At 36.9% G+C, this 23019-nt stretch overlaps 1 protein-coding gene across 18 annotated transcripts in view; it reads right to left on the bottom strand.

The window, feature by feature from the left end:
* The window catches only part of LOC145992028 (uncharacterized), a 222254-nt gene that overhangs the window by 197006 nt on the left and 2229 nt on the right, over positions 1-23019 (bottom strand). For all 18 annotated transcript variants that reach the window (XM_083128077.1, XM_083128072.1, XM_083128076.1 and 15 more), the window contains exon 2: positions 3311-3472. In XM_083128077.1, coding sequence (XP_082984203.1) covers positions 3311-3472 — 162 coding nt within the window. The remainder of the gene's footprint in view (positions 1-3310; positions 3473-23019) is intronic.

The raw sequence follows: 23019 nt of genomic DNA, 5'->3' as shown, positions 1-23019 counted from the left end.
TAATCGGTAGGGACCTTGATATTTTGATTATTTTTTTTTTAAATTGGTGTATTTTCTTATTTTTTTATTTTTTACTATACGGTGTTATTTTTCCCAAAATTCACATTTTCATTTTAGCGCATTTTCTGGCAAATATCTGAAATTATACCTTCATGGTGTTTTTAAACTACCGTTTCAAATTGTAAGTCACATGGCTTACGCCTCTTCGTGAGAGTTTGATATCTTGAAAGTTATTTTGGGAAAGTTATTTTCCATACCCCCTTTTTAATTTTAAGGACGGGTTTTAGATAATGGAATTTTCCCCCTATATACTGAAGGGTGCAGAATGACCATTAGTGGGGATGCACCAAAAAAATTAAAATCAATCAATCTCACGTGACAGATATCGATATAAGGTTGGTAATCACTTATTGGTCCAATTGATCCCATTCTTCTTGAATAGCAAGTCTTAGCTCTTCAATTGTTTCTGGAACTATTGTGCGGTTTCTGATATGTCGTTTCAGTTGATCCCAGACGTGCTCTATCGAATTTAGGTCCGGACTTTGTGGTGGCCATTCTAATCGCAACTTCGTCCAGTACTCCGTGACAAAATTTGCAATGTGAGGACGTGCATTGTCATGCATAAAAACAAAGTCCGGGCCTATGAATGGTGCATATGGTACTACATGATCTTCAACACATTCTGTAATATACCTGCAAGCTGCCATTGCCCCATTCTCTACAAGAACCAACTCTAACTCTGTCCGTCCTTGTAAAGAGATACCTTTCCAGACCATGACACCACCGCCACATTTTACCTATTTGTTGGAAGTATAATTTTCAAATTTATATAAAAGGAAAGGCAGAGTTTTCAGAAAAAAATACTGTATTCAATCTGCATACAAAATCTTTGTTAAAACACAGAGGAAATATTTTAAAAAAATAACATACGTAGCCATATAAACGAATAAAGTTCACAAATTTTTAATTTCACTAACCTCAAGCATTGCAGTGAGAAACAAAAATTCTCTTAAGGTTCCCTACCGTGAAACTTAGGCTGTTATCTACCAGCAGCGCTTTGTAGCGTGAGAATGTATGATGTTCCACGGAGCATGATGTAACTAGAGCAAACCTAAAAAATGCAACATTGTTCTTACTTCTTATCGACAAACGTCCAGGTTCTTTTATTGATGTCTGCCTCTTTTTCGCATTCTTGGTAAAATAAAAGTCTGCCGACTTGAGCTCGTAACTGTCAGTTTTTTAATTGTTGTAAAATGGAAAAAAGAAGGTCATACAATAGTTCAAATTAATTTAGTTTCTCGCTGGCGATTCTCGTGAATGCGTACAACAATCAAGGGCAAAGTTCGTTCACATCATGCAAGCTCAGACAATCACGCAGATGTACGGAGGCCCAGAGGGGAGTACGGGGTCACTTTACCTCCTCCAGGAAAAAATCCTGTGGGCATGCCTGCACAGAGGTGTCATGGATGTTTTCAATTTCGAGTCTCAAAATAAGTTGATAATCAAGATCCGGATACATGTTAAATAATTATTTATATGTAGGAAAATTAGGAAATTATTGATACATAAATATGTAATCTTGCCTGTTGTAAAAACAAAAAAATCATAAAATATGTCAAATTATGTCCTATCAAATTTGCTAATTTCAGTTTATTATCACCAGATACGTCGAGATCTCACTCTTTCATGTAGAATGCTTGGAGAAACATTGGAAAAATTGTGGCACTTATTGCACAATTATCCTCAGTTGCATTTACTATTCTGCCAAATTTTACCCATTTCTTGGAAGTGTAATTTTCGAATTTATATACAAGAAAAGGCAGAAAAAAATACTGTATTCAATCTGCAAACAAAATCTTTGTTAAAGCATGCCTCACACACAGAGGAAATATTTTAAAAAAATTATCATACGTAGGCAAATAAACGAAGAAAGTTCACAATTTTTTAATTTTACTAACCTCAAGTATTGCAGTGAGAAACGAAAATTCTCTTCAGGTTCTCTACCGTGAAACTTTGCCTGTTATCTACCAGCAGCACTTTGTAGCGTGAGAATGTACGTTCCACGGAGCACGATGTAACTGGAGCAAACCTAAAAAAATGCTACATCTGCAGGTGTCAAATCTTCCTCAACACTTTCCAGAGTTGATCTTGATCCATGATTTGACCAATCGGCAGCTGGAGAGACGCCAAAACACATGCAAAATCTTGTTTGCCAGACAAAAAAGAAAGTTTCTGCTGCATTGGATTGTGACTGGCGATGAAAAGTGGATATATTTCAAGAATCCTAAATGCAAGAAATCGTGGGTTGATCCCGGCCAACCATCAACATCTTCCTCGAGACCAAATTGCTTCGGCCGGAAGATGATGCTGTGTGTTTGGTGGGATCATCAGGGTATTGTCTACTTTGAGCTGTTGAAACCTGGTGAAACTGTCACTGCCCACCGCTACCACCAACAACTGATCAAATTACACGGTGCTCTGTGTGACAAAAGGCCGGATTATCAACAAAGACATGAGAAGCTGATTTTCCTCCACAACGCCCCATCGGACACGTCAAGACTGGTCCAAAACTTCTTGGAGACACGCAACTGGGAGGTGCTATCCCATCCTGCCTATTCACCAGACCTGGCCCCTTACGACTACCAAAAGTTTTCGTCGATGGGCCACGCCCTCGCTGAGCAGCACTTTGATTCGTATGCAGACGTCGAAAATGGCTTGATGAGTGGTTTGCCTCGAAAGAGAAGGACTTTTTTTGGCGTGGTATCCACAAATTGCCCGAGAGGTGTGCAAAATGTGTAGCTCACGAAGGCAAGTAATTTGAATCAATTTCTTGTTGCTTTCTATGAACAAACCATGTGTTTTTCTGACTACAAAACAGCAGATTTAAGCTTATACACCTGGTAGTTATCAATCAGATATCTGGACTGCAGGTTTTACTTGGGTATTCTTTCTAATATCTGGTATTATAAAAGTGAAAATTTATTACAGAAATGCGAAGGAATCATAATTTTGCTTCAGACTGAGAATCATAAGAATGAAAGAAACAAGTTTCTAAACTGAATCTTTTTTGAGAGTGGAATTACAAGAACCGAATCCAGAAGTGGAAGTGAACTACTTGTTCATTTTGCAACTTTTTCTCTTGCAGACTCCAAAATGCATGTAAATTCCAGACAATCTGCAAAATTCCCTGACATTTTCCTGTTCTCCAGACGCATAGCAATCCTGTATATAAAATAGAGATAGCAGAGAACAGAGGAGTTTTACTGCAACAAAATGAACAGTTTATCACACAAAAAGAGAAATTACTAACCTGCGATTTAGGTGCTGGACTAATAGAAACATCTTTCATAGATACCAATTTCATAAAGTAACTCTCGGATTTGTGGCATGTGTCTCTGAAATCCTGGAAACTGTCCAACTTTTCTGCACATGAAAAGCAGATGTAATTTGGTAGACTGTCATCTTCAGAAACCTGAAGAAAAAGAGAGCATCATAGATATTACTTGTATGCAAGAAAGAAAAATATAAATACAATGGAAACTTGATTTTATGTTCCTAGATCTTACATTTTACCTTATTACACATTCAATCAACACTGTCCAAATAAAACGAATTGCTATAAAATTTTCCTGGATTTTACATTTTCCTACATTTCAAATTGTTTTTTATTCAGTCTGGTCTTCTGTAAAATGTAAAATCGAGGTTGCACTCTACTACATTGCAAAATATGGTTTTAGCATATTGCAGAGAAAACATTTATTTAGGTTTTACACATTTACATTTTCGTTGTGCTCTACCATGGTAATAATTAAGTTTTAAGTGTTAAGTTGTACTTGCTATTCAAGTGAATAAAGTTTATTTGAAACTGTTTAAAATAAATTAACTGAAAAAGACTACAGACATTTTACACAAAGTATTTCCCAACATCAAAATGGTTCAAGGATATAGCATGATTTATTTTCATTCCCAAATTCTGGCAAGGGACCCTCCCCCTAAACAAAAAAGCACACTTTTTCCTCTGTGTATACTCCCATTATTATACGGCGTAAAAAAAGTAAAACCTCTAAATGACAACTGTGCCACAAGAGTAAGAAGAGATTTTTGATACGAGTTGTGCAATTTCTCTTACTTTGATGGGCCGAAACAAGAAGGTGTCATGGTTTACAGTAAATGTACTTGTAATGAAGCATACATGCTCTTCAAGGATGAGATATGTTTCTTGGATTGAGGGATTAGCGTGAGTGTTTAACAGATGTGCGACACTTTCTTGTCTATGTCCTTTGTGACGTTATTTTTGGTGTGCAACATGGATTACTACGTCACGCAAGTTACCCAATCTCCCTGTACAGCAGAGTTATGGGACTCTTCTGTACTGTACGTTATTGTTACACTGAGCAATCTCAGGAGGTGCAGTTAAGAAAAAATAACTATCTTGTCATTATACAAGGTTTAATAAAGCCATTTCACTTAAAACGTTTACTGCAGTCTAATTTCACTATACTTACTTACATAAACACAATACAAGCTGCGGTGACTTTTATAACAGTGTCTTTCACAAATTTTTCATCACCTCACACAAAATCCAACTACATTCAGTCTTTTCCTGGCAACGGATTCAATAAAAGTTGGACAGTTCTATTTTTTCTCTCATTATACCGGAAATGATTTCCTTTTCCAATACTGCATGTAATCAACCTACAGCCAACATTACAAATTTAACAACAACACTAACAACATTAAAGCAAACAAATAAATTGAACATATTACTGTGAAAATAACAAATAAAAACATTACATGTGGCAACCCTCTCATACAATCAAAGAAAATTGACGTAATATACATGAAGGAAATTTTCTTTACAGAATAAACTAGATTCATCTACGGGTTTACTTCAGAACTCTTCATGCTAAAGATGGCATGCAACCTCGCCTTAAGAAAATTCATATGATCCTACTTTGGCTACTCTTCAATAATCAAAATAAATCTTCGAACTATTTCCGTTCTCTCGCTTTGTGTAGAACTTTTCTTTCTTTCACCATCCTTTCCACATATAGCTTTGTATAGCTTCTGAACATTATCGGCTGGCTCTTCATGCAGTTATACCTTTCCGAAACATTTGCATTTCCGAACATTTAAACTTCTGATTGTTCTGGGCTAAACGTAATTATTCAGGAATTGAAGTCTCACATCTTGGCCCGTTATCACTTCATCTATAGGATAGAAGGTTTAACCTGGCACAGTTCGCGCCACACCGTAGATTACCTTCTGTTAGCCAACTTTCTTTTCATCCACTGGCAAAAGCCTTGGAGGCAGCACGTGCTTTGTCCTCTGCCTACCAGGGCTCACGTGGGGAATCTGGGTCCTTTGTTGCCACATTGTCATAAACGTGAATGTTCTGCTTGTGGAGATCGTCACGTTTGCTCATTTGCACCAAAATCAGTGGCAACAACGCCCTGCAGACGACTGAGAAGGTTTGGGCAGGAGCCCTGCCAGGTTAAACCTTCTGCCCTACATGGCTGTCCTTTGATTTCAACTTCGACATTTATTCTCAGATTGACCTCCTGGAACTAAATTATCAACATTGTGAACTTCTATTCTACCACTTAATACCTAACATGAGCCCTTTTTCGATTTAAAAGATTATCACTTCTAGAAAATGCAATTCAAGTTTTATCCACATCAACTACTCAAACCAAGCATCATTTAAACAATCAGATGACATTCCCAAAATCTTCCAAATTCCCTTTTTCTGTCTCTCTCTCTCTCTTTCCACAAGGTAACCAATGGATAGATATTTGAGATGTTAGCGAACTCTTCACATGCAAGATTAGCTGATAAAGTGCTTTGCAAGCTGTTTCTTTTGTTTTATGAAATTTCATCTCTCACTTCCTTCTCTTTCTCCATAGATCAAATATTTCTTTCTTCAACAGTTTACTACATCTTGAAAGAAATCTATTAGTAAAATTTAGCATGAAATGGTTTGATATCAATTTATTCTTCTTCTTGTTGTCAATCTTCTTCTTCCTCTTGTTGTTCATTGTCAGGTTCTTCTCCTCAGAGATTTTCTGTGTGAACGCAAGCGGTTTCAACATAGTTCCTTTAGGCATTATCCTTCCACACATAGAATCAATCTTTGTGAATGGATTGTCCAATCAATACCAAAGCCATATACTCTTCTTGTGGGCTCTCTTCTGCTTCCTCCTCTTCTAGGGGATCTTCTCAGCTACAATACTCATCTTGAACAGAGCTTGTCTGGCAATCAACTTTTCAAATATAACGTCCACTGGTTTGCTTGGAATCTTCAAACTATGTAGTCGTACATTGTTCATCTTCTTCCTTGAAATCCTCTGAGCTAGTGTACTCATTCCGAAGAGTTTTACTTTTCAAATCAACTTTTCCGAAGCTATACCCTTTGTTCTAACTGGGTACTTCAATCTAGACCACTGTAATTTCCTCCTCGCCTTCCTCAATTTCTTAAAACTTTCCAAGAAGTTTACATACCACTGAATTAGTCTGGGTCTGAGGTGTGTTCTGTAAAGTCAATGCAGTTACTTTTTGTATTCTTAATTCTCCTTCGAGGATCTTCCTAGCCTGCAGCTTACATTTTCTTCTTCAGGATAAAGTGATGTATGGTAACTAACCAAACTTTCAAGCTGGTAGTCAAAGTTTACTCAAGTCTTTCGGATTTCCTTTCCTTCTCTTCATATTTTCAAGAATTGGTCTAATCATTTGTTCAATACTTTCTGATGCTCTCATTCTTACTGTCTTCCAATTTCTACTAGCAAGCTTAAAGGAAATTCTCTCTCCCTTTTCATCTTGTCTTCTGTCTTCTATTACCTTCATTGTTTCATTTTTATCATATTTTCTTTCATCCTCAATCTTCTTTATCAAGGCTTCTCTTTTTTCCTTCATTCTCGTCATAATTTCCTACTTATCATTTCTTAATACTTCCTCTAAGCTTTAAATGCTACTTTGCTTTCATTTCTTCCTCCTCCAATTATCTTCAATAGTTCATTCTTATCTTCTTTCCAACCTTCTTCAATCATCTTCTTCTGTTCATTCTTATATTCCTTCCATCCTTCTTCAATCAACTTCCACAGTTCATTTCAATCCTCTTTCCTTCCTTCTTCAATTTTCTTTATTAATTCATTCATATCTTCTTTCATTCCTTCTTCCATTTTCTGAAACCAACTACGAAGTCGTGCACCCATATTAAAACTACCACTAGCTGATTTGCAATTCTTGCAAACCAAGTCAACATCAGGAATGAGTTCTCTGGATGTTGGCAAATTGGGGCATTCTAAATGGAAATACATCTTGCATTTCCTACACTGAACTATTTCGTCCAAGGGCCTGTCTTTATCATTACATCATCTCACTTTATCTATTATTTTCTTGCTTTGGCTTCGCAATATTCTCTCACTCATAACTTTCCTTCACTGCAAAAATCACATGAAGTTACGTATGTGTGTGATCAGTCTGTAATGCTCAAGAATTATCTTCTTAGTTTGATTTGGTGTTTTAAGTCCACTTTATGCGCAGTAAGGCTAATCGGGACTGAACCTACAGTATAAAGTGGGATCCGAACCACTTGTGCCTCCAACGGGTATCGAACCCGGGACCCCTTGATTACAAGGCAATGACGCTACCACTGCACCATGGGGAGGCCCTAAGAATTATCTTCTGTCACACAACACTACAGTTACATTTATCCTACAAACTTCCACATCTTGATTCCAACTTTCCTTTGATCTTTATGCACACATTCATCATCGAAGCCCCACGTTGGTCGCCAAAATTTACCTTGTGACATTTCCTTTGGTGTGCGACATGGGATTACAATGTCACTGTAGACCAATCTCCCTGTACGGCAGTTATGGGACTCTTCTGTAATGTATGTTATTGCTACACTGAGCATTCTCAGGACATGCAGTTAGAAAAAATAACTATGATCTTTATCATCGTCATTATACAAGGTTTATTCAAGTCATTTAACTTAAAACGTCCACTGCATTCTAATTCCATAACTTACAAAAACACAATACAACGAGCTGTGGTTGTCTTTAATAACAGTGTCTTTCACAAATTTTTCGTGACCTCATGCAAAATCCAACTACTTTCAGTCTTTTCACACACCGTTATCCTGGCAACGGATTCAATAAAAGATCGGATAGTTCTATTTTTTCTCATTATTCCGGAAAAGACTTCCTTTTCCAATATTGCATGAAATCAACCTACAGCCAAAATTACAACTTTAATAACAACAGTAACAATATTAAAGCAAACAAATAAATTGAACATATACAGTGCAGTCCATAAGTTCCCGGAGTAAGGCAATAACAAATTCAAAGTCAAAGGCGTATGAGTTTTGACTGTTTATTTACTAAAAATAGGATCCATTTGATTTGATACATTGCTCAGCATGAGTTTTCAATCTCTTCATGGCTTCAGAAAAGTCTGTTTTCGGAATTGTCTTGAGTTTGTCGGTCACAGCCTTCTGGATCTCCTCAATCAAGTCGAATCTTGAACCCTTAAGGAGCTTTTTCAGTCTTGGGAAGAGGAAATAGTCCGCAGGTGACAAATCTGGTGAATAAGGTGGATTGTGCAACATTGAGACTTGCTTTTCAGCGAGGAACTGGCGATTTATTGTTGTTGAATGATCCAGGGCATTGTCGTGCAGCAGGAAAAAATCACAAGAGGTGAAGAGATCCGAGCAAGACCCGCAAACCACTATTTTGGGGATGTTTAGTCTAGTTTCTTCTATCATCCAATATGTCACTTTCCGATCCTCTGAAATCAATTTAGAGACAGCTGCGATGTTCTCGTTGGTCCGAGTTGTTGTCGGTCGATCACTGCGTTCATCCTTCACTGTCTCCCGGCACTCATGAAAACGTTTGCGACAATCAAAAACGGTTGTCCAACTCAGTACTGACTCACCGTATGCCTTTTGAATCAGTTCAAATGTCTTTGTCGCTGAAAAATCAGCTTTGCAGCAAAATTTAATTGCTACCAGCTGTTCTTCCTCCTCCTCGTCCATCTCCTGAGTCTGACACACACACAACACCAGGTTATATCAGACGTCCGCACTCTTCAACAACGGCTAGACTGATGCCTCCTAGCATGGCTGTTCGATAGGGTTCACACTACGTAGATCAACAGTCGTCCGCTAGATGGGGTTAATGGGAAGGCTGCAAAAAAATCAATCTGGGAACTTATAAATAAAACATTACATATGGCAAAAGTAAAGAAGGCGAATCACCTTGTGGTCCATTAAAAAAAACACCTGTTTTAAGTATTTACAGCTAAAGAAAAAATCATAATTGAACTTCATAAAAGAAGTGCAGATGCAGAGAAAGGTAAGACACATAATTTTTGTCAAAAACTGAAGGCTGAAATTTATACCAGAAGTAATATTAGTATAAAACTGGTAAAACCTATGCAAATTTTGTCAAAACTCAGAACAACAATGCTAATGCGGCCATGAAATATTCTCGGCCAATATTCCTGTCGGTAATGATTGTCTTACATCATCATCCAAATTTTATTAGTGTTTCTGAATGTTTAGTATTATCATTGTTGGACTGCAGTTTTTAGTATAACTTGTTGGGCTATGTGACTGCAGAAGTAAGCTGACGGAACAGAGTAATTTTTAAAATCTTGTGCATTCAATCTGTTAGGAAGTTGAAAAGTACAATTTACTGCTGAAAAGCTCTTGAGTAACAGATGTTAGCATTCTTATGTTTCTTTGAGCATGAGGGAAGGCCTTGAAGGTTACTTTGGTGCAAGTTCAGCATGACCATGGCTAGTGTGTGACCATTATTCTTAAAACTGAAGGTAGGTCACCCTATTTTCGATTCATTTCTTAAAGAGTTTGTCAGAGTATGCAGTTATTTTTAGTGCCCTTTTGATGAGTCACTGAAGGGGGTTGCTTCTTAATCAGAAAGCAATAGGATCAGTGGTGGTCCCTCCACGGAACAGAGGGAACAGGCTGCTTCGTCCTACTTATCACCCTTTTGAGCTATTTATATTATCTACAGGGAGGTCACAAAGTGGGCCTACCTCCCTTTGTTTCTGATACTACAGTGGTTGTTGTATAGCGATGTGATCACATACCTGATAGTTCACTTGTCCAGGACATAGGTATGGAGACCATCATGATCGTTGCACAGCTGAATTCCAGAAAGTTCATTAACGTGACAAGGATGGTACAACTTGCACTTTAAATCACATTTCATGTGTTTCATCGAGGTCGAACGATTGCAAATCAACAACAATTAAACATACTTTCCGACGAAAATGCAGGAGTACGGCCACTTTGTGGCCACCCCGTATATTAACATAATAAGAACAATTCTTTCTCCCAGAATCAACATTTCCGAAAGTAACGCTGAAGAAAAACTTTCGCTGTGGCTGGACATTTCTTTACTTCACCCACCCTCGTTGCATAGACAGCCTCTTTCTTTCACCCTCCACTGCCTGACGCTGAGTATTTCAGACCACGTGTGAATATAAATGATGCCCACGGCATAGAAGCTGAACTTCCTAGCTGTTCCCTCTGAGAGATATAGCGGATTCACTTTTCTTCGAGTTTTTGCTATGTTAATGTGCTGAAGTTTAATTGCACCATAGTGATACTTTTGAGTGCAGTAAGCCCATAATTTCCTAATCCCGTTACGAACTAGCACCTGACACTCAATGCGGAATCGCGTACAGTATTGCATCCAGATGGAAGGATGACACTTTGAACACCTCCTTTAACAGGTACGAGTTTACAGTAATTGTAACGCAGATGTGTAACATACATACGTACTAGTCAAGTAGTGCTGTATTCCTTGTTAAAGTAAGTAGAATGTTCAATAAAAGCAATGAATCTCCCGATTTTTCATACTGTATTATTGGTATTTTACCAACTAGGACGACGTTTAAAAACACTGAAGTCATTCGCACACATTATTAGCATTTTACCAACTAGGACGACAATTAATTTGATCGTGTACAAGGCCCTTTAGACTAAAGTAAATTAGTCTTTTAAATTACATATTCACTTTTCTAGAATGAAATATGTGTAATTTGTTAATGCAAGCATAAAAGAGGGCTTCTTAAAGTACTCGATACTAGCAAAAATATATTTATAAACTGGGTGCACACATTTACAAGTAATTCTACCAACACCGATGCATATGGGTCCCATGAAGTGTAATATTCTTCAAGGTAGATCCCGACCACTGGTGATTAGAGTGATTGATTGCTTCTTTTTAATGAGTGCCAGTAATGAAAAAATAAATTTTGTAATTTCTCATTCTTTTTAGTCTTTTGTGTTGTTATATGTGGATATTGCAATTAGAGTTTGAATATTTCTAAGCTCCTTTAAGGGGATAGACTACGGCCGCCATCTTGAAAATTCGTCCCATTCCTTTACATTGTAACGGTGATGACGTAAATCTGTTATTTGTAAGTCCCGCTTTGCGTCATCCCATTACATTGAGTGAAAATTTCCCACCCGGGAAATTTCATTCTATAAAAATCCCCATGAGGTTATTTTTCCTCACTACCAAGTTATACCGATAGATGTCTCTCCTGTTACCTTTCACCTGTTTCTTCTTTGTTAGCAGTGGAGGTAGGAAAATCACAGTTCGTCGCACGACAATCAAGGTTCAACGTCGCTTGGTATTTTATTCAAAAACTGGGGCAAGTTTTATTGTATAGTGTGCAACCACATATCGTAAGTTGGGACTTTAGAACTTTCGTCATTCATTTTGAAGTTTACGTGTTGCCGTTTGAACTTACATTGCTTCTTTGCAACATCGTGTCCCGTACTAAAAACTTTGTAAGGAATTGTGCTTTGGACTTATTTTCTTTCGTGAACCAATTTTCAACATATACGTAAAACTTGCGTTAGTCATTTTTGTGTAATTGTCACTCCCAGTATTTTAATTTGTGGTAACCATTTTTACGCATATATATATTTGCACGACTAGTATATTGTTTTACGAAGTAATTAACCAAGAAGTATTTAATGTCAGCATGAACTTGAGTCGGAACATAGACATTGAACCTTGAAATGACTAGAACCAATACAATTTGCTGCAGTATCCACAGGCACACGTGGCATCAAGGAAGTAACGGCATAAAATCTATTACGTAACAGAACACTTGGATTTGACTGCTTCAATTCGACTACTTGGGATGTTGCGAACAGCCGGTCTAATTTGGCAACTAGAACATTTATGAAGGTACGTAAGATTACGTGTGTTATAGTGAACTGAAACTTGTGTAACAAACTTAAATTCATACTTGCCAATTGTTGATTTTTTGCATTGCAAATAAGACGCGGTAAAAGATGGGGCTTTGAATGTGTCATGTGCATGAAACAAAATCACGAGTGAGAAAATAGATATGTACATTTGCGCGTACCATGTAACAGTGTAAAACATCGCCGCAACTGTAACCCAAATGTGCAACCGATACGCGTGTGACCCAAGAACGTAATTTTTATAGATAATCATTCAACCTCAAAGACGTCATAACAAAAGTCCTTTTACAACTAATAATAAAACGAGACAAATCTTAACCGACTGAGTATTTGGAATTAATGAGCATCTAATTCTCTTTTTTAAATAGTTATAATTTTAGGTATTTATAAATTAGTAGAATTTGTCCGTTAAATGTTGGACTGTTACGAACTTTTAAAATGAAGTAAATTTTTATCTGTATTATTGCCGAAAAAGGCGTACTATTTATTTGCATTGTTATTTTTATTGTAAATTATTCTGATCAAAAAAGAAAGCTAAGAATGAGAATTGTCGGTCGTACGTAAACTGGAATTTGTTGTGAAGCTTAGTAAAAAATAGAAGGAAATATTGAAAGAATGTTGCCGCAAATTTAAATTTGTTAAATAAACGTATATAGTGAATGTACTACCTTTTCATTGGTGTGAGTTGCGATTGGTGACGTGATTGAGGTAATGCTTGTTGTATAACTTGCTGAATTTTTGGAAAGGGTAAAGAAGGGTGAGGAATTTACACACACTTATTCAAACTGTTGTTATTGTGGGAATCATTTCCGTGTAAGTATTCGGTTAACCCCATAACAAGCAAAAATTGTAATTGCGGTTCCTCGATTTATATTATCCACGCTCTATATACCTCTGCAAGTATAGGTCACCTTTGTTCATGCTTCCCATTTTAACCGACATCGAGGAACGGCGTTACAAAAATTGGCAGTCAGAGCATGGCCATTTTCCCCTTTTCTTTCATTAAGTGAAGTTTGAAGTGAATAAATTTTTCCCACCCACCCACCCTATTGGAATTTTAGATTTTGGCTTCGGATATTGAGTGATTTGTCTGGTGTATGACTATATGTGCCTTTGTTTTCAGCATAATATATTTACATTGTATTTTGAAATTTTTTGGTTGATGCATTCCCCCCCCTTTTTTTTCTTTCGTATTTATTGGTTTTATTTTTATACTAAGATTTGTTGCAGTTACCTTATCTTACGTTCCTTCGATTTTGAAAACAAAATTGGCAATTTTCAAATTTAACTTAGCAGTTCATAAGTAGTGTGAATTGGACGAGTCTACATCATTTTTTTGTAAATCGTTTAAATTCGATTTGAAGAACGTTGTACCTCGGGTTTGGTATACTGCCTATATAAAATGCCTGTTGATCCTGTAAATTCATCGGTAATTAGGGGTAGTAAAAGTGGGAATTTTTATATTCCACCCCCACCACCTTTTCCTCCAGTGGATTTTTTGTGTTCACATAGAAGTATAGCATCTCCTCCTCCTTTAACATATCATCCACCATCTCGATCTGACAATGTTGAAACTGAAGTTAAGAGACCTTTTTGGCCTCTTAGTCGGCAAAATCAAGCGGGATCATCTTTAGGTCCTAATTCGTCCCAGTCATCTAATTCAATACTAAATAGTATTATTTTGAAGAACTTAAATTTGACGGTTGAATCTTTGCAAATGTGCGATGGTCAGAATCCACAGGAGATATTTCTTTTTTTGAAGTCCTTGCAACTGTTGTTAAATTCTCCGCATTACCAGTTAGAATGGATATTGCATAGTGCCTTGTGCCGTACAAGTGGGTTATTGCATTCTATTTGGATGGACGCGTTAGCGTCTCCCTTATCTTGGACTGCCTTGAAAACAAGAATTTGGAACCAACTCGTGTCGATTCCCCAATATAATATGTTGACTGACTTGCATGTAATGCGTTTGCAACGTCCGGCGGAACCGTTATTTTTGTATATTACCGAGATTGTTGATTCCGTGAAAACCTTGGCTCTCAACTGGAGCGACACTGATATACTACATTTTGTATTGCAACACTTGAATCAAATTACTATTAGTTGTTTAATTTTCCGCCCAGCTCCCAGAACTCTAAAAGAGTTAACTAACTTGGCGCAGGATATTGCTCATTTAGAAGCAAGTAAAATTAATGTCTGGCAACCTTGTCCTCCACCATGTGGAACTCGTTATTCGATAACAGGACAATCATCTAATGTCTCAGGTCAGAATTCTGGAATTCCAGATAATGCTAATAATTGTTTACAATCTAGTCCGGCTAATCATATTTTCTGTAGATACTGTAAAGAATCGGGACATTTGATCACTCAATGTAACAAAAGACCTAAACGTTCCCACAATAACAATTTGCAACGTAGAAATTAAGGGTATGTTTCCTTGTATTTATATATATCATGTATTAGGTTAATGGCATTTTCTTGGTTTTTTACTGTCTCTTTACAGAAGGTCCTCTGATGTATTTATCGAGTGTGTCATGATAGCAAGACAACGATGGTAAAATAAAAATAATTATGTGTATTTATGCAAAATTTTGTCCTGATGTTATATGTCGGATTAAGATTCTATAGCTATTTAATTCAAGGAGTGACCTTTAACTGTTTTCTTTAGTATGTCATTTGGATTCATATATTTTGATGGAGTAACTAAAGTATGTTCTCGTTTTTGATGAAAATTGGTACTATTTATATTTTTGTGTCGAGTTTTCAAAAAAAAAAAAAATCATAAATGATCATTTGTCATATGCATGGAGTTAAAAATTTTCCTGCCAGAGATTCTGTAATAGATGCTCGTTTTTCTAGTGTTTCCCCTGCTAAATTGTCTCGTTTAATTCTCAACTCTTTCCTATTACTTCTTCTCTTCAATTTTTTTATTTTTATTATTTTTCTTTTGTTGCATGAAATTTTTCGAGAAAACTGGGACAACAAGCCTTTGGAACAACTGCAACAAAGGAAACTTACAACGATTCATCTTTAAGGAAGTTTTGGTATGGTTGTTGGAACGTTATGCTTAATTGGATCAGCATCATCTTATGCAGCGATCATCAAGACGTCTTGAATCATTTTGACAACCATCTTGAATCATTTTGACAACCATCTTGAATCATTTTGACAACCATCTTGAATCATTCTGACAACCATCATGAATCATTTGGACAATCATTTTTGATAATCGTCAAACAACCTTATCATGTTAACCATCGTTAGTTGTGTATCATATTTTTTGAACTCACTATTTTTTTTTCCTCTACATCAGTTATGAAGTGTTGTGTTTATTATTAATTATTGCTGCATTTGTGTCATAAATTTTGTATCTATTTTTAGAGTTTTGTGAATCATGTGGATTCGTTTAATTGATATTTTGGTATCGGAGATATCATGTTTTTACTATAATGGAGTGTAGTTTTAAGTAATTAATTCTAGAGGGCAATTCCCAAGATGAAGTCTTATTGGAACATAAGAGTAATGATGAATTTCCATAGTAAATAAGTGGTGGATCTGCCTGTTAAGTTTAATGTTGGATAAATAATTTCCGGCATAGTGGTACTATTATGATGGGTCTTTTATGGATACCGAGATGCTCATTTTGGGGTTGGTTTTCTTTCATCGTCGGTTGGGGGAATTTGTAACGGTGATGACGTAAATCTCTTATTTTTAAGTCCCGCTTTGCGTCATCCCATTACATTGAGTGAAAATTTCCCACCTGGGAAATTTCATTCTATAAAAATCCCCATGAGGTTATTTTTCCTCACTACCAAGTTATACCGATAGATGTCTTTCCTGTTACTTTTCACCTGTTTCTTCTTCGCTAGCAGCGGAGGTAGGAAAATCACAGTTCGTCACCCGACAATCAAGGTTCAACGTCGCTTGGTATTTTATTCAAAAACTGGGGCAAGTTTTATTGTGTAGTGTGCAGCCACATATCGTAAGTTGGGACTTTAGAACTTTCGTCATTCATTTTTTAAAGTTTACGTGTTGCCGTTTGAACTTACATTGCTTCTTTGCAACATCGTGTCCCGTCACAAAAAAACTTTGTAAGGAATTGTGCTTTGGACTTATTTTCTTTTTCGTGAACCAATTTTCAGCATATACTTAAATCTTGCGTTAGTCTTTTTTGTGGTAATTGTCACGCCCAGTATGTTAATTTGTGGTAACCATTTTTACACATATATATATTTGCACGACTAGTATTTGTTTTACGAAGTAATTAACCAAGAAGTATTTAATGTCAGCATGAACTTGAGTCGGAACATAGACATTGAACCTTGAAATAACTAGAACCAATACAATTTGCTGCAGTATCCACAGGCACACATGGCATCAAGTAAGGGCATAAAATCTATTACGTAACAGAACACTTGGATTTGACTGCATCAATTCGACTACTTTGGATGTTGCGAACAGCCGGTCTAATTTGGCAACTAGAACATTTATGAAGGTACGTAAGATTACGTGTGTTATAGTGAACTGGAACTTGTGTAACAAACTTAAATTCATACTTGCCAATTGTTGATTTTTTGCATTGCAAATAAGACGCGATAAAAGATGGGGGCTTTGAATGTGTCATGTGCATGAAACAAGATCACGAGTGAGAAAATAGATACGTACAGGTGTGTGTACCAAGTACTAGTGTAAAACGTCGCCGCAACAGTAACCCAAATGTGCAACCGATACGCGTGTGACACAAGAACGTAATTTTTATAGATAATCATTCAACCTCAAAAAACCTCATAACGAAAGTCCTTTTTCAACTAATAACAAAACGAGACAAATCTTAACCGACTGAGTAGTAGGAAATAATGAGCATCTAATTCTCATACAAAAAAAATTAAAAAATAGGCAGAAGTTTTTATTATTTTAAATAAGTATAATTTAGGTATTTATAAATTAGTAGAATTTGTCCGTTAAATGCTGGACTGGTACGAACTTTTAAAAGGAAGTAAATTTTATCTGTATTATTGCCGAAAAAGGCGTACTATTTATTTGCATTGTTATTTTTATTGTAAATTGTTCTGATCAAAAAGAATGCTAAGAATGAGAATTGTCGGTCGTACGTAAACTGGAATTTTGTTGTGAAGCTTAGTAAAAAATAGAAGTAAATATTGAAAGAATGTTGCCGCAAATTTAAATTTGTTAAATAAACGTCTATAGTGAATGTACCATTTTTTTTATTGGTGTGAGTTGCGATTGGTGACGTGATTGAGGTAATGCTTGTTGTACAACTTGCTGAATTTTTGGAAAGGGTAAAGAAGGGTGAGGAATTTACACACACATTATTCAAACTGTTGTTATTGTGGGAATCATTTCCGTATAAGTATTCGGTTAACCCCACAACAAGCAAAAATTGTAATTGCGGTTCCTCGATTTATTTATTATTCACGCTCTATATACCTCTGCGAGTATAGGTCACCTTGTTCATGCTTCCCATTTTTTACCGACATCGAGGAATGGCGTTACAAATCTTGGTTGCATATTTTTTAAATGCAAGCTCCTATTTTATAACACCATTAAGCCTTGTTTCCATGATTATGAAAAACTAAATATGCTGACCAAGGCAGTAATTTATTTTATTAAAAACGTAAACTAAACATAACGTTTCAACCTTCTAGCAAGGTCTTCTTTTTGTACTTGATACAGAGTCTGAAGAAGAACTTGCTAGAAGGTTGAAACGTTACGTTTAGTTTATGTTTTTAATAAAATAAATTACTGCCTTGGTCAGCATATTTAGTTTTTCCTATTTTATATCTTATCGATATCAGTATGCCAACAATATTTCACCGTTGTTTAACCCTATCTTTCTTTATCTGACATCACAACTGCAGGTACTTTTTCACGTCCTTCTGACCCCATCATTCGTGTGGAAGAGGTTCTTGTTTTCGGAGGATTTTCTCTGCTGTTGAAGTGGTGTGTTTCGTGTGTGAACAATGGTGAGTGCGTTAGGCAATTTATGTGACTGTTGTCTCAGAAAATCAAATCATGCCGGGTGCAACGAAATCCACAATCTGCTCTGGAAAGCCTCTTAGAGGACAGGCCAGAGTAATTGTTTCAATGTTGCAACATATTTGTGAAATCAGAAGGAGTTACATAAACATAAAAATAAATACACACTACATAAACATTCAAATTTCGTTAAAAATACCCAGACCATTCCGCTCCCTCCAGGTTGCAACACTGCGAACCAACATTGCCACAGAGAAGGGAGTGGGGAAATGTGATGTAAGGTGCCAACAGCTATTTGCAGCATCTTGTTTTTAAACTTGTCAAGTTATAATTGGTGGTATTATTTATTGTCATTTTCATCATGTGGTATGAACGAAATTTATGAAATCTTGTATTATGCATTGGTATTGTAGTGTTTTTATAAAAAGGCATTGGTTTTGAAAGTAATGACTTGATGAAAGAATGGCAAATGGATGCGAGTGGAATTTGATAAAACATTAAAATGCTGACAAAGGCAAACTTTTATAGTATAGAAATGTACATAAAAACATAACGTTTCCACCCTCTAACAATGCTAGTTGAACAATGTTCAACAAAGCTAGAGGAACTAATTTCCGTAAGTAGTTTTTTCTGTAAAAATGAAGAAATGTATTTATGTATAGTAAACTTTTACCTTCGTTTTACTTCCCTCCTCTCAACCTTTCCACTATTTCTAGTACTCCTTTCCATTCTTTGTTAATTTTCAGCCCCCTTCCAGTTGATTATTTCATCTTCTCCTTTTCTCTCTATTTCCTTGGCTTCTTTCCACTTCCTCACTATTCCTCTCTTCTCCCTCCCTATCCTCCTCCCATTCTAAGTCATGTCCCGATTTTGCGGCAAAGCATGTTATAAGTAATTTTAACGAAATAAGGTCTCCTGATTTCATTAATGTCATTGGTTTGTTTGTATCACGTCTAATTTTCGTGTTAATTCCCATTTACTGTTTGAAAGTGTGTCATTGCGGCTCGGTGTTGCATTGCAATAACAGCGAATAGGCTGTTGTTTGTGTGGCCGCGATTTGCTTTGTTATTGTTGTGCGTATTCAATCCAACTCCCCTCCATTGAACTCGTCAGATATCAGAGTCTATTTTTAGAATTGTTACCGCCTGAAGTGCGAAGTTGCCAATGTAGCTTTTTGTTGCCACTTTACTCCTAGCCGCCATTCTTAACGTGGCCTAGTCCGATGGCAGTCGGTTGCATTGTGAGTGTTGTGGAAGTTTAACCTGTTGTGTATATGGTGTTGTGTTGCAAAAAGGGCGAGTGTGTCAGGAGTTAGAAGAAGATGTGTCAATAAGCCAGACTCATTCTGTTACGTGTGTGGGTGTTTTATAATGAAGGGGCAGAGTAGGCCAATAACTGCATTGGTGAAACATTTATATTATGCATATTTTAAAGTAAAATTAGGAGACTTGGACAAGGCGTGGGTTCCCCACGTAATTTGTAAAATGCACCTTGAAAACCTATGACAGTGGAGCCATGGGAAACGTAAGGCCCTTCCATTCAGGATAGGGATGGTTTGGCGGGAGCCCCAGGATCATATCAGTGACTGCTACTTTTGCCTGTGTAAAACGATGTATTTCCGTGAGTTGTAAGAGGATCGTTTAGTGACCAGGAACAATATGTTAAGTGCTGCAGACCATATCACAGGAATGTACGGCAGTAAGCAGAGAGTGAGCTGGTGAAATTTCTTTTTAGGTGTCTAAATGTAATTTGGATTGATTCCCTCTCACCGTAACATTTTTGAAACCATGAAACTGTCTCCAACATGCATTTTTAAAACTATATTTCTGTAGTCTTGCGGAGTTTCTCTTTGTATTGTCTCCCATTAAGTACTTTCAAAAAATCACATATTTTTGTTCATACTACAGAGTGTCCAAAAAGTCACGCAACCCGGTGTTTACGACCGTATAACGGAATAGCAAAACGGAATGAGAAGAAACGCTTTCTGCCAAGAGAATGCCCTGTATATTGGGGAAAATTTAGAGAGACAAACATATGTAAGAACATGCATGTTTTAATAACAAATAAGCAAAGTGTTGCGAAAGGCGGAAAAAAAATATTTGCAAATCGTGTATATTGATGCACAGAACTCACTGAGGTAAATTATTGCAACATTTCACAATAGCAACGAACAATTTGGATGGCCATCTAATGAATTTGACAGAAAAAGAACTTCGACGAAGTTTCAAAAACATTGCAGAAGGGAATAAATGGGCTGTTCCAAAAATCGATGTTTTCACAATATTACGAGGGACACTGGCACCACTGTTGGTGTCACGTGTCACTAACAGACGTGTTTCACCTCAGGCTATCACACTAAGGCACTTTTAATGACAAAGGAGAAAGTTGGTTATCAATGAAAGAAATTGGGGAACCGTATGGTATTGTAAAACCATGCCACAACCATTCCCAATACGAACGAGAATATGTAATTTTAAAAAGTACTAACCTTAAAACAATGCACTATCTGCTACTTGGATACCCGGCCGAAGAATGCCACGATACTGAAAATGTTGATACACTCCCCAATATGCATCTTCAATAAATAGCACTTACCACACAAAAAACGCACGCCCACCTTGCAAACAGTCTGCAGTAAATCTCACGCAGCCTGACGTAATACCAGGATTGCCAATCATCAATCTCAGATATTTCCAACACGGCTCCAAGTTACAAAGGTAACAGTTCCGTATATCGGACACACATTTCATTTTTACAGAAGAAACTACTTACGAAAATGAGTTTCTGCAAGCTTTCCAACGTTCGTCGAGGTATTTTCTTCCATCGTGGAATCTATTTGACAGGGAAATCATGTATTTTTCAAGAGAAATAAGTCACCGACGCACAATTGCAATTGCTTTCACTACGTGAACAGCATGCTGCGTACGCTTGATAACGTAAGCCCCTGTCAGTGTTTCCAACCCCTTTTTGTTCACTATGCTTGCCTAACCAAACAAACCTAAACTTATCGGAAATGGTTCGTGGGGATATCCATCAGCTACCGTGCATAATGGTTGATGGGGCTATCCGTCAGCTACCTGTGCATAAAGAAACTGCATTCGGTAAGTAATTTCGGTAAAACTGTCATATGCGGGGAAATCGCTCTAACTCGTTTATTCTCTACTTTTCTACATTCGTACTACTACCTATTCTGCATTGCGAAACATTGTTTAACAACGGATTTACCTTTTTTCAACGACATTAGTATATTTTGTCGACATATCGAGTAATTATTGTTCATTCTTTTCTCGCTTCCTGACCATGCAAAATGGCGGGCAAATCTTCACTAGCATTGTGTTTCAAAGGGCAAAGCAGTGTTTAATAATTCCGGTAAAATTTTTGTATCCACAAAACAATTTTTCTTCAATTTTACAGGAGAAATTACTTACCGAATGCAGTTTATTTATAATTGTGGAAGTTCGGGTAATTGTTTTCTCGCATGGTTCATTAAATTTTGCCAGTAAATCATCTATTTTTTGATATAAAGATGAGACCGATGCACGAAAGCTCTTTCATCCATTTACTTCCAGGTGGATGTAGCCTGTATGTGATGACGTAATCCCGGTCAGTGTCTTTGTAACTGAAGAAGGTACGTTTCCGCAAATGGTTTGTGGGGCTATGCATATTTTTTCCGAAACCAATTTTTAACTATTTTAACTATTGTAACCTATACGTGACCCTACCTAACCTAACCTTACCGGAAATGGTTCGTGGGGCTATGCGTGAATGATTCGTGGGGCTATCAGTGAATAGTTCGTGGGGCTATCCATGAATGGTTAGTGGGGTTTTCGAACCTAGAAAAAAATACAAAATCAGTAACACGAAACTAGGTATTTTTCGATGAAGGAGGTTGCAACGCTGCACAACCACTGATCATCGACAACGCTAGTCAAGATTTCTCCGCCATATTGCAAACATAAAAAATTACTCAATATGTCTAAAATTGCAATTATTTGCGTGGAAAAAACGAAATGCCACCTTCAAGAATCCTTAGGAATCCTCCTAAAGCTAAAAACAACACAAATAGTTTGTATAGAATATAATCTTCATAAATGACACAAAAATCATCACCTTATCGCAGGGATACAGAGCGTCGTACAATGAGTCAACAGCCGTCGTCAATGGTACGTGTTTTTTCGAGCTTTGTAACTCGAAAAGAAGATGCAGCAAGAAATGTACATCACGTACTGTAAGAATAAAACTAATCTAATACTATTCGGAAACATAAAAGCACCAACGGGCGAAGCTATATATTGTCAGCGCCGTGACTAGCCTGAGCGTTCATTATATGCAAACATTTCCATCTGAACTGATGCTCACCTAATTAATAGAAATATATGAAAATACAACGGTAACACTTTACTATACCGGAGACGGATTTCTTCAAATTTACAAGAGAAAGTACTTACGAAAATCATTTTCTGTAGCGTTGTTGATGTTCGGGAATGTAGTTTTGATCTATTTTAATGCGAATGCATGTGGTTTTCTACGAAAATCTATTTCCGACGCGCTATTGCTGCTGCCGCCATTTGCTTTCTGCACGAGAGCACAATACGCTCTCGTATTGTCCGTATATGCTAAATTAAACAAAAGAAGTGATAATGGAACCTAACCTAACAGGGCTAACCAAACCTAGTAGGCATACCTTGTCCCCGTGAAGGTTCGTGGGGCTATCGTGAATTTTTGGGCTAATGTCAATGGTTTTTAGGGCTACCCGTGGATGGTTTGTG

This window comes from Lepisma saccharinum, chromosome 9 (genome assembly GCF_977018435.1).
Source record: "Lepisma saccharinum chromosome 9, izLepSacc3.1, whole genome shotgun sequence".
Lineage (NCBI taxonomy): Eukaryota > Metazoa > Arthropoda > Insecta > Zygentoma > Lepismatidae > Lepisma > Lepisma saccharinum.
Note: the sequence above shows the minus strand (reverse complement) of the source record. Positions and strands in the feature narration are given on the sequence as shown.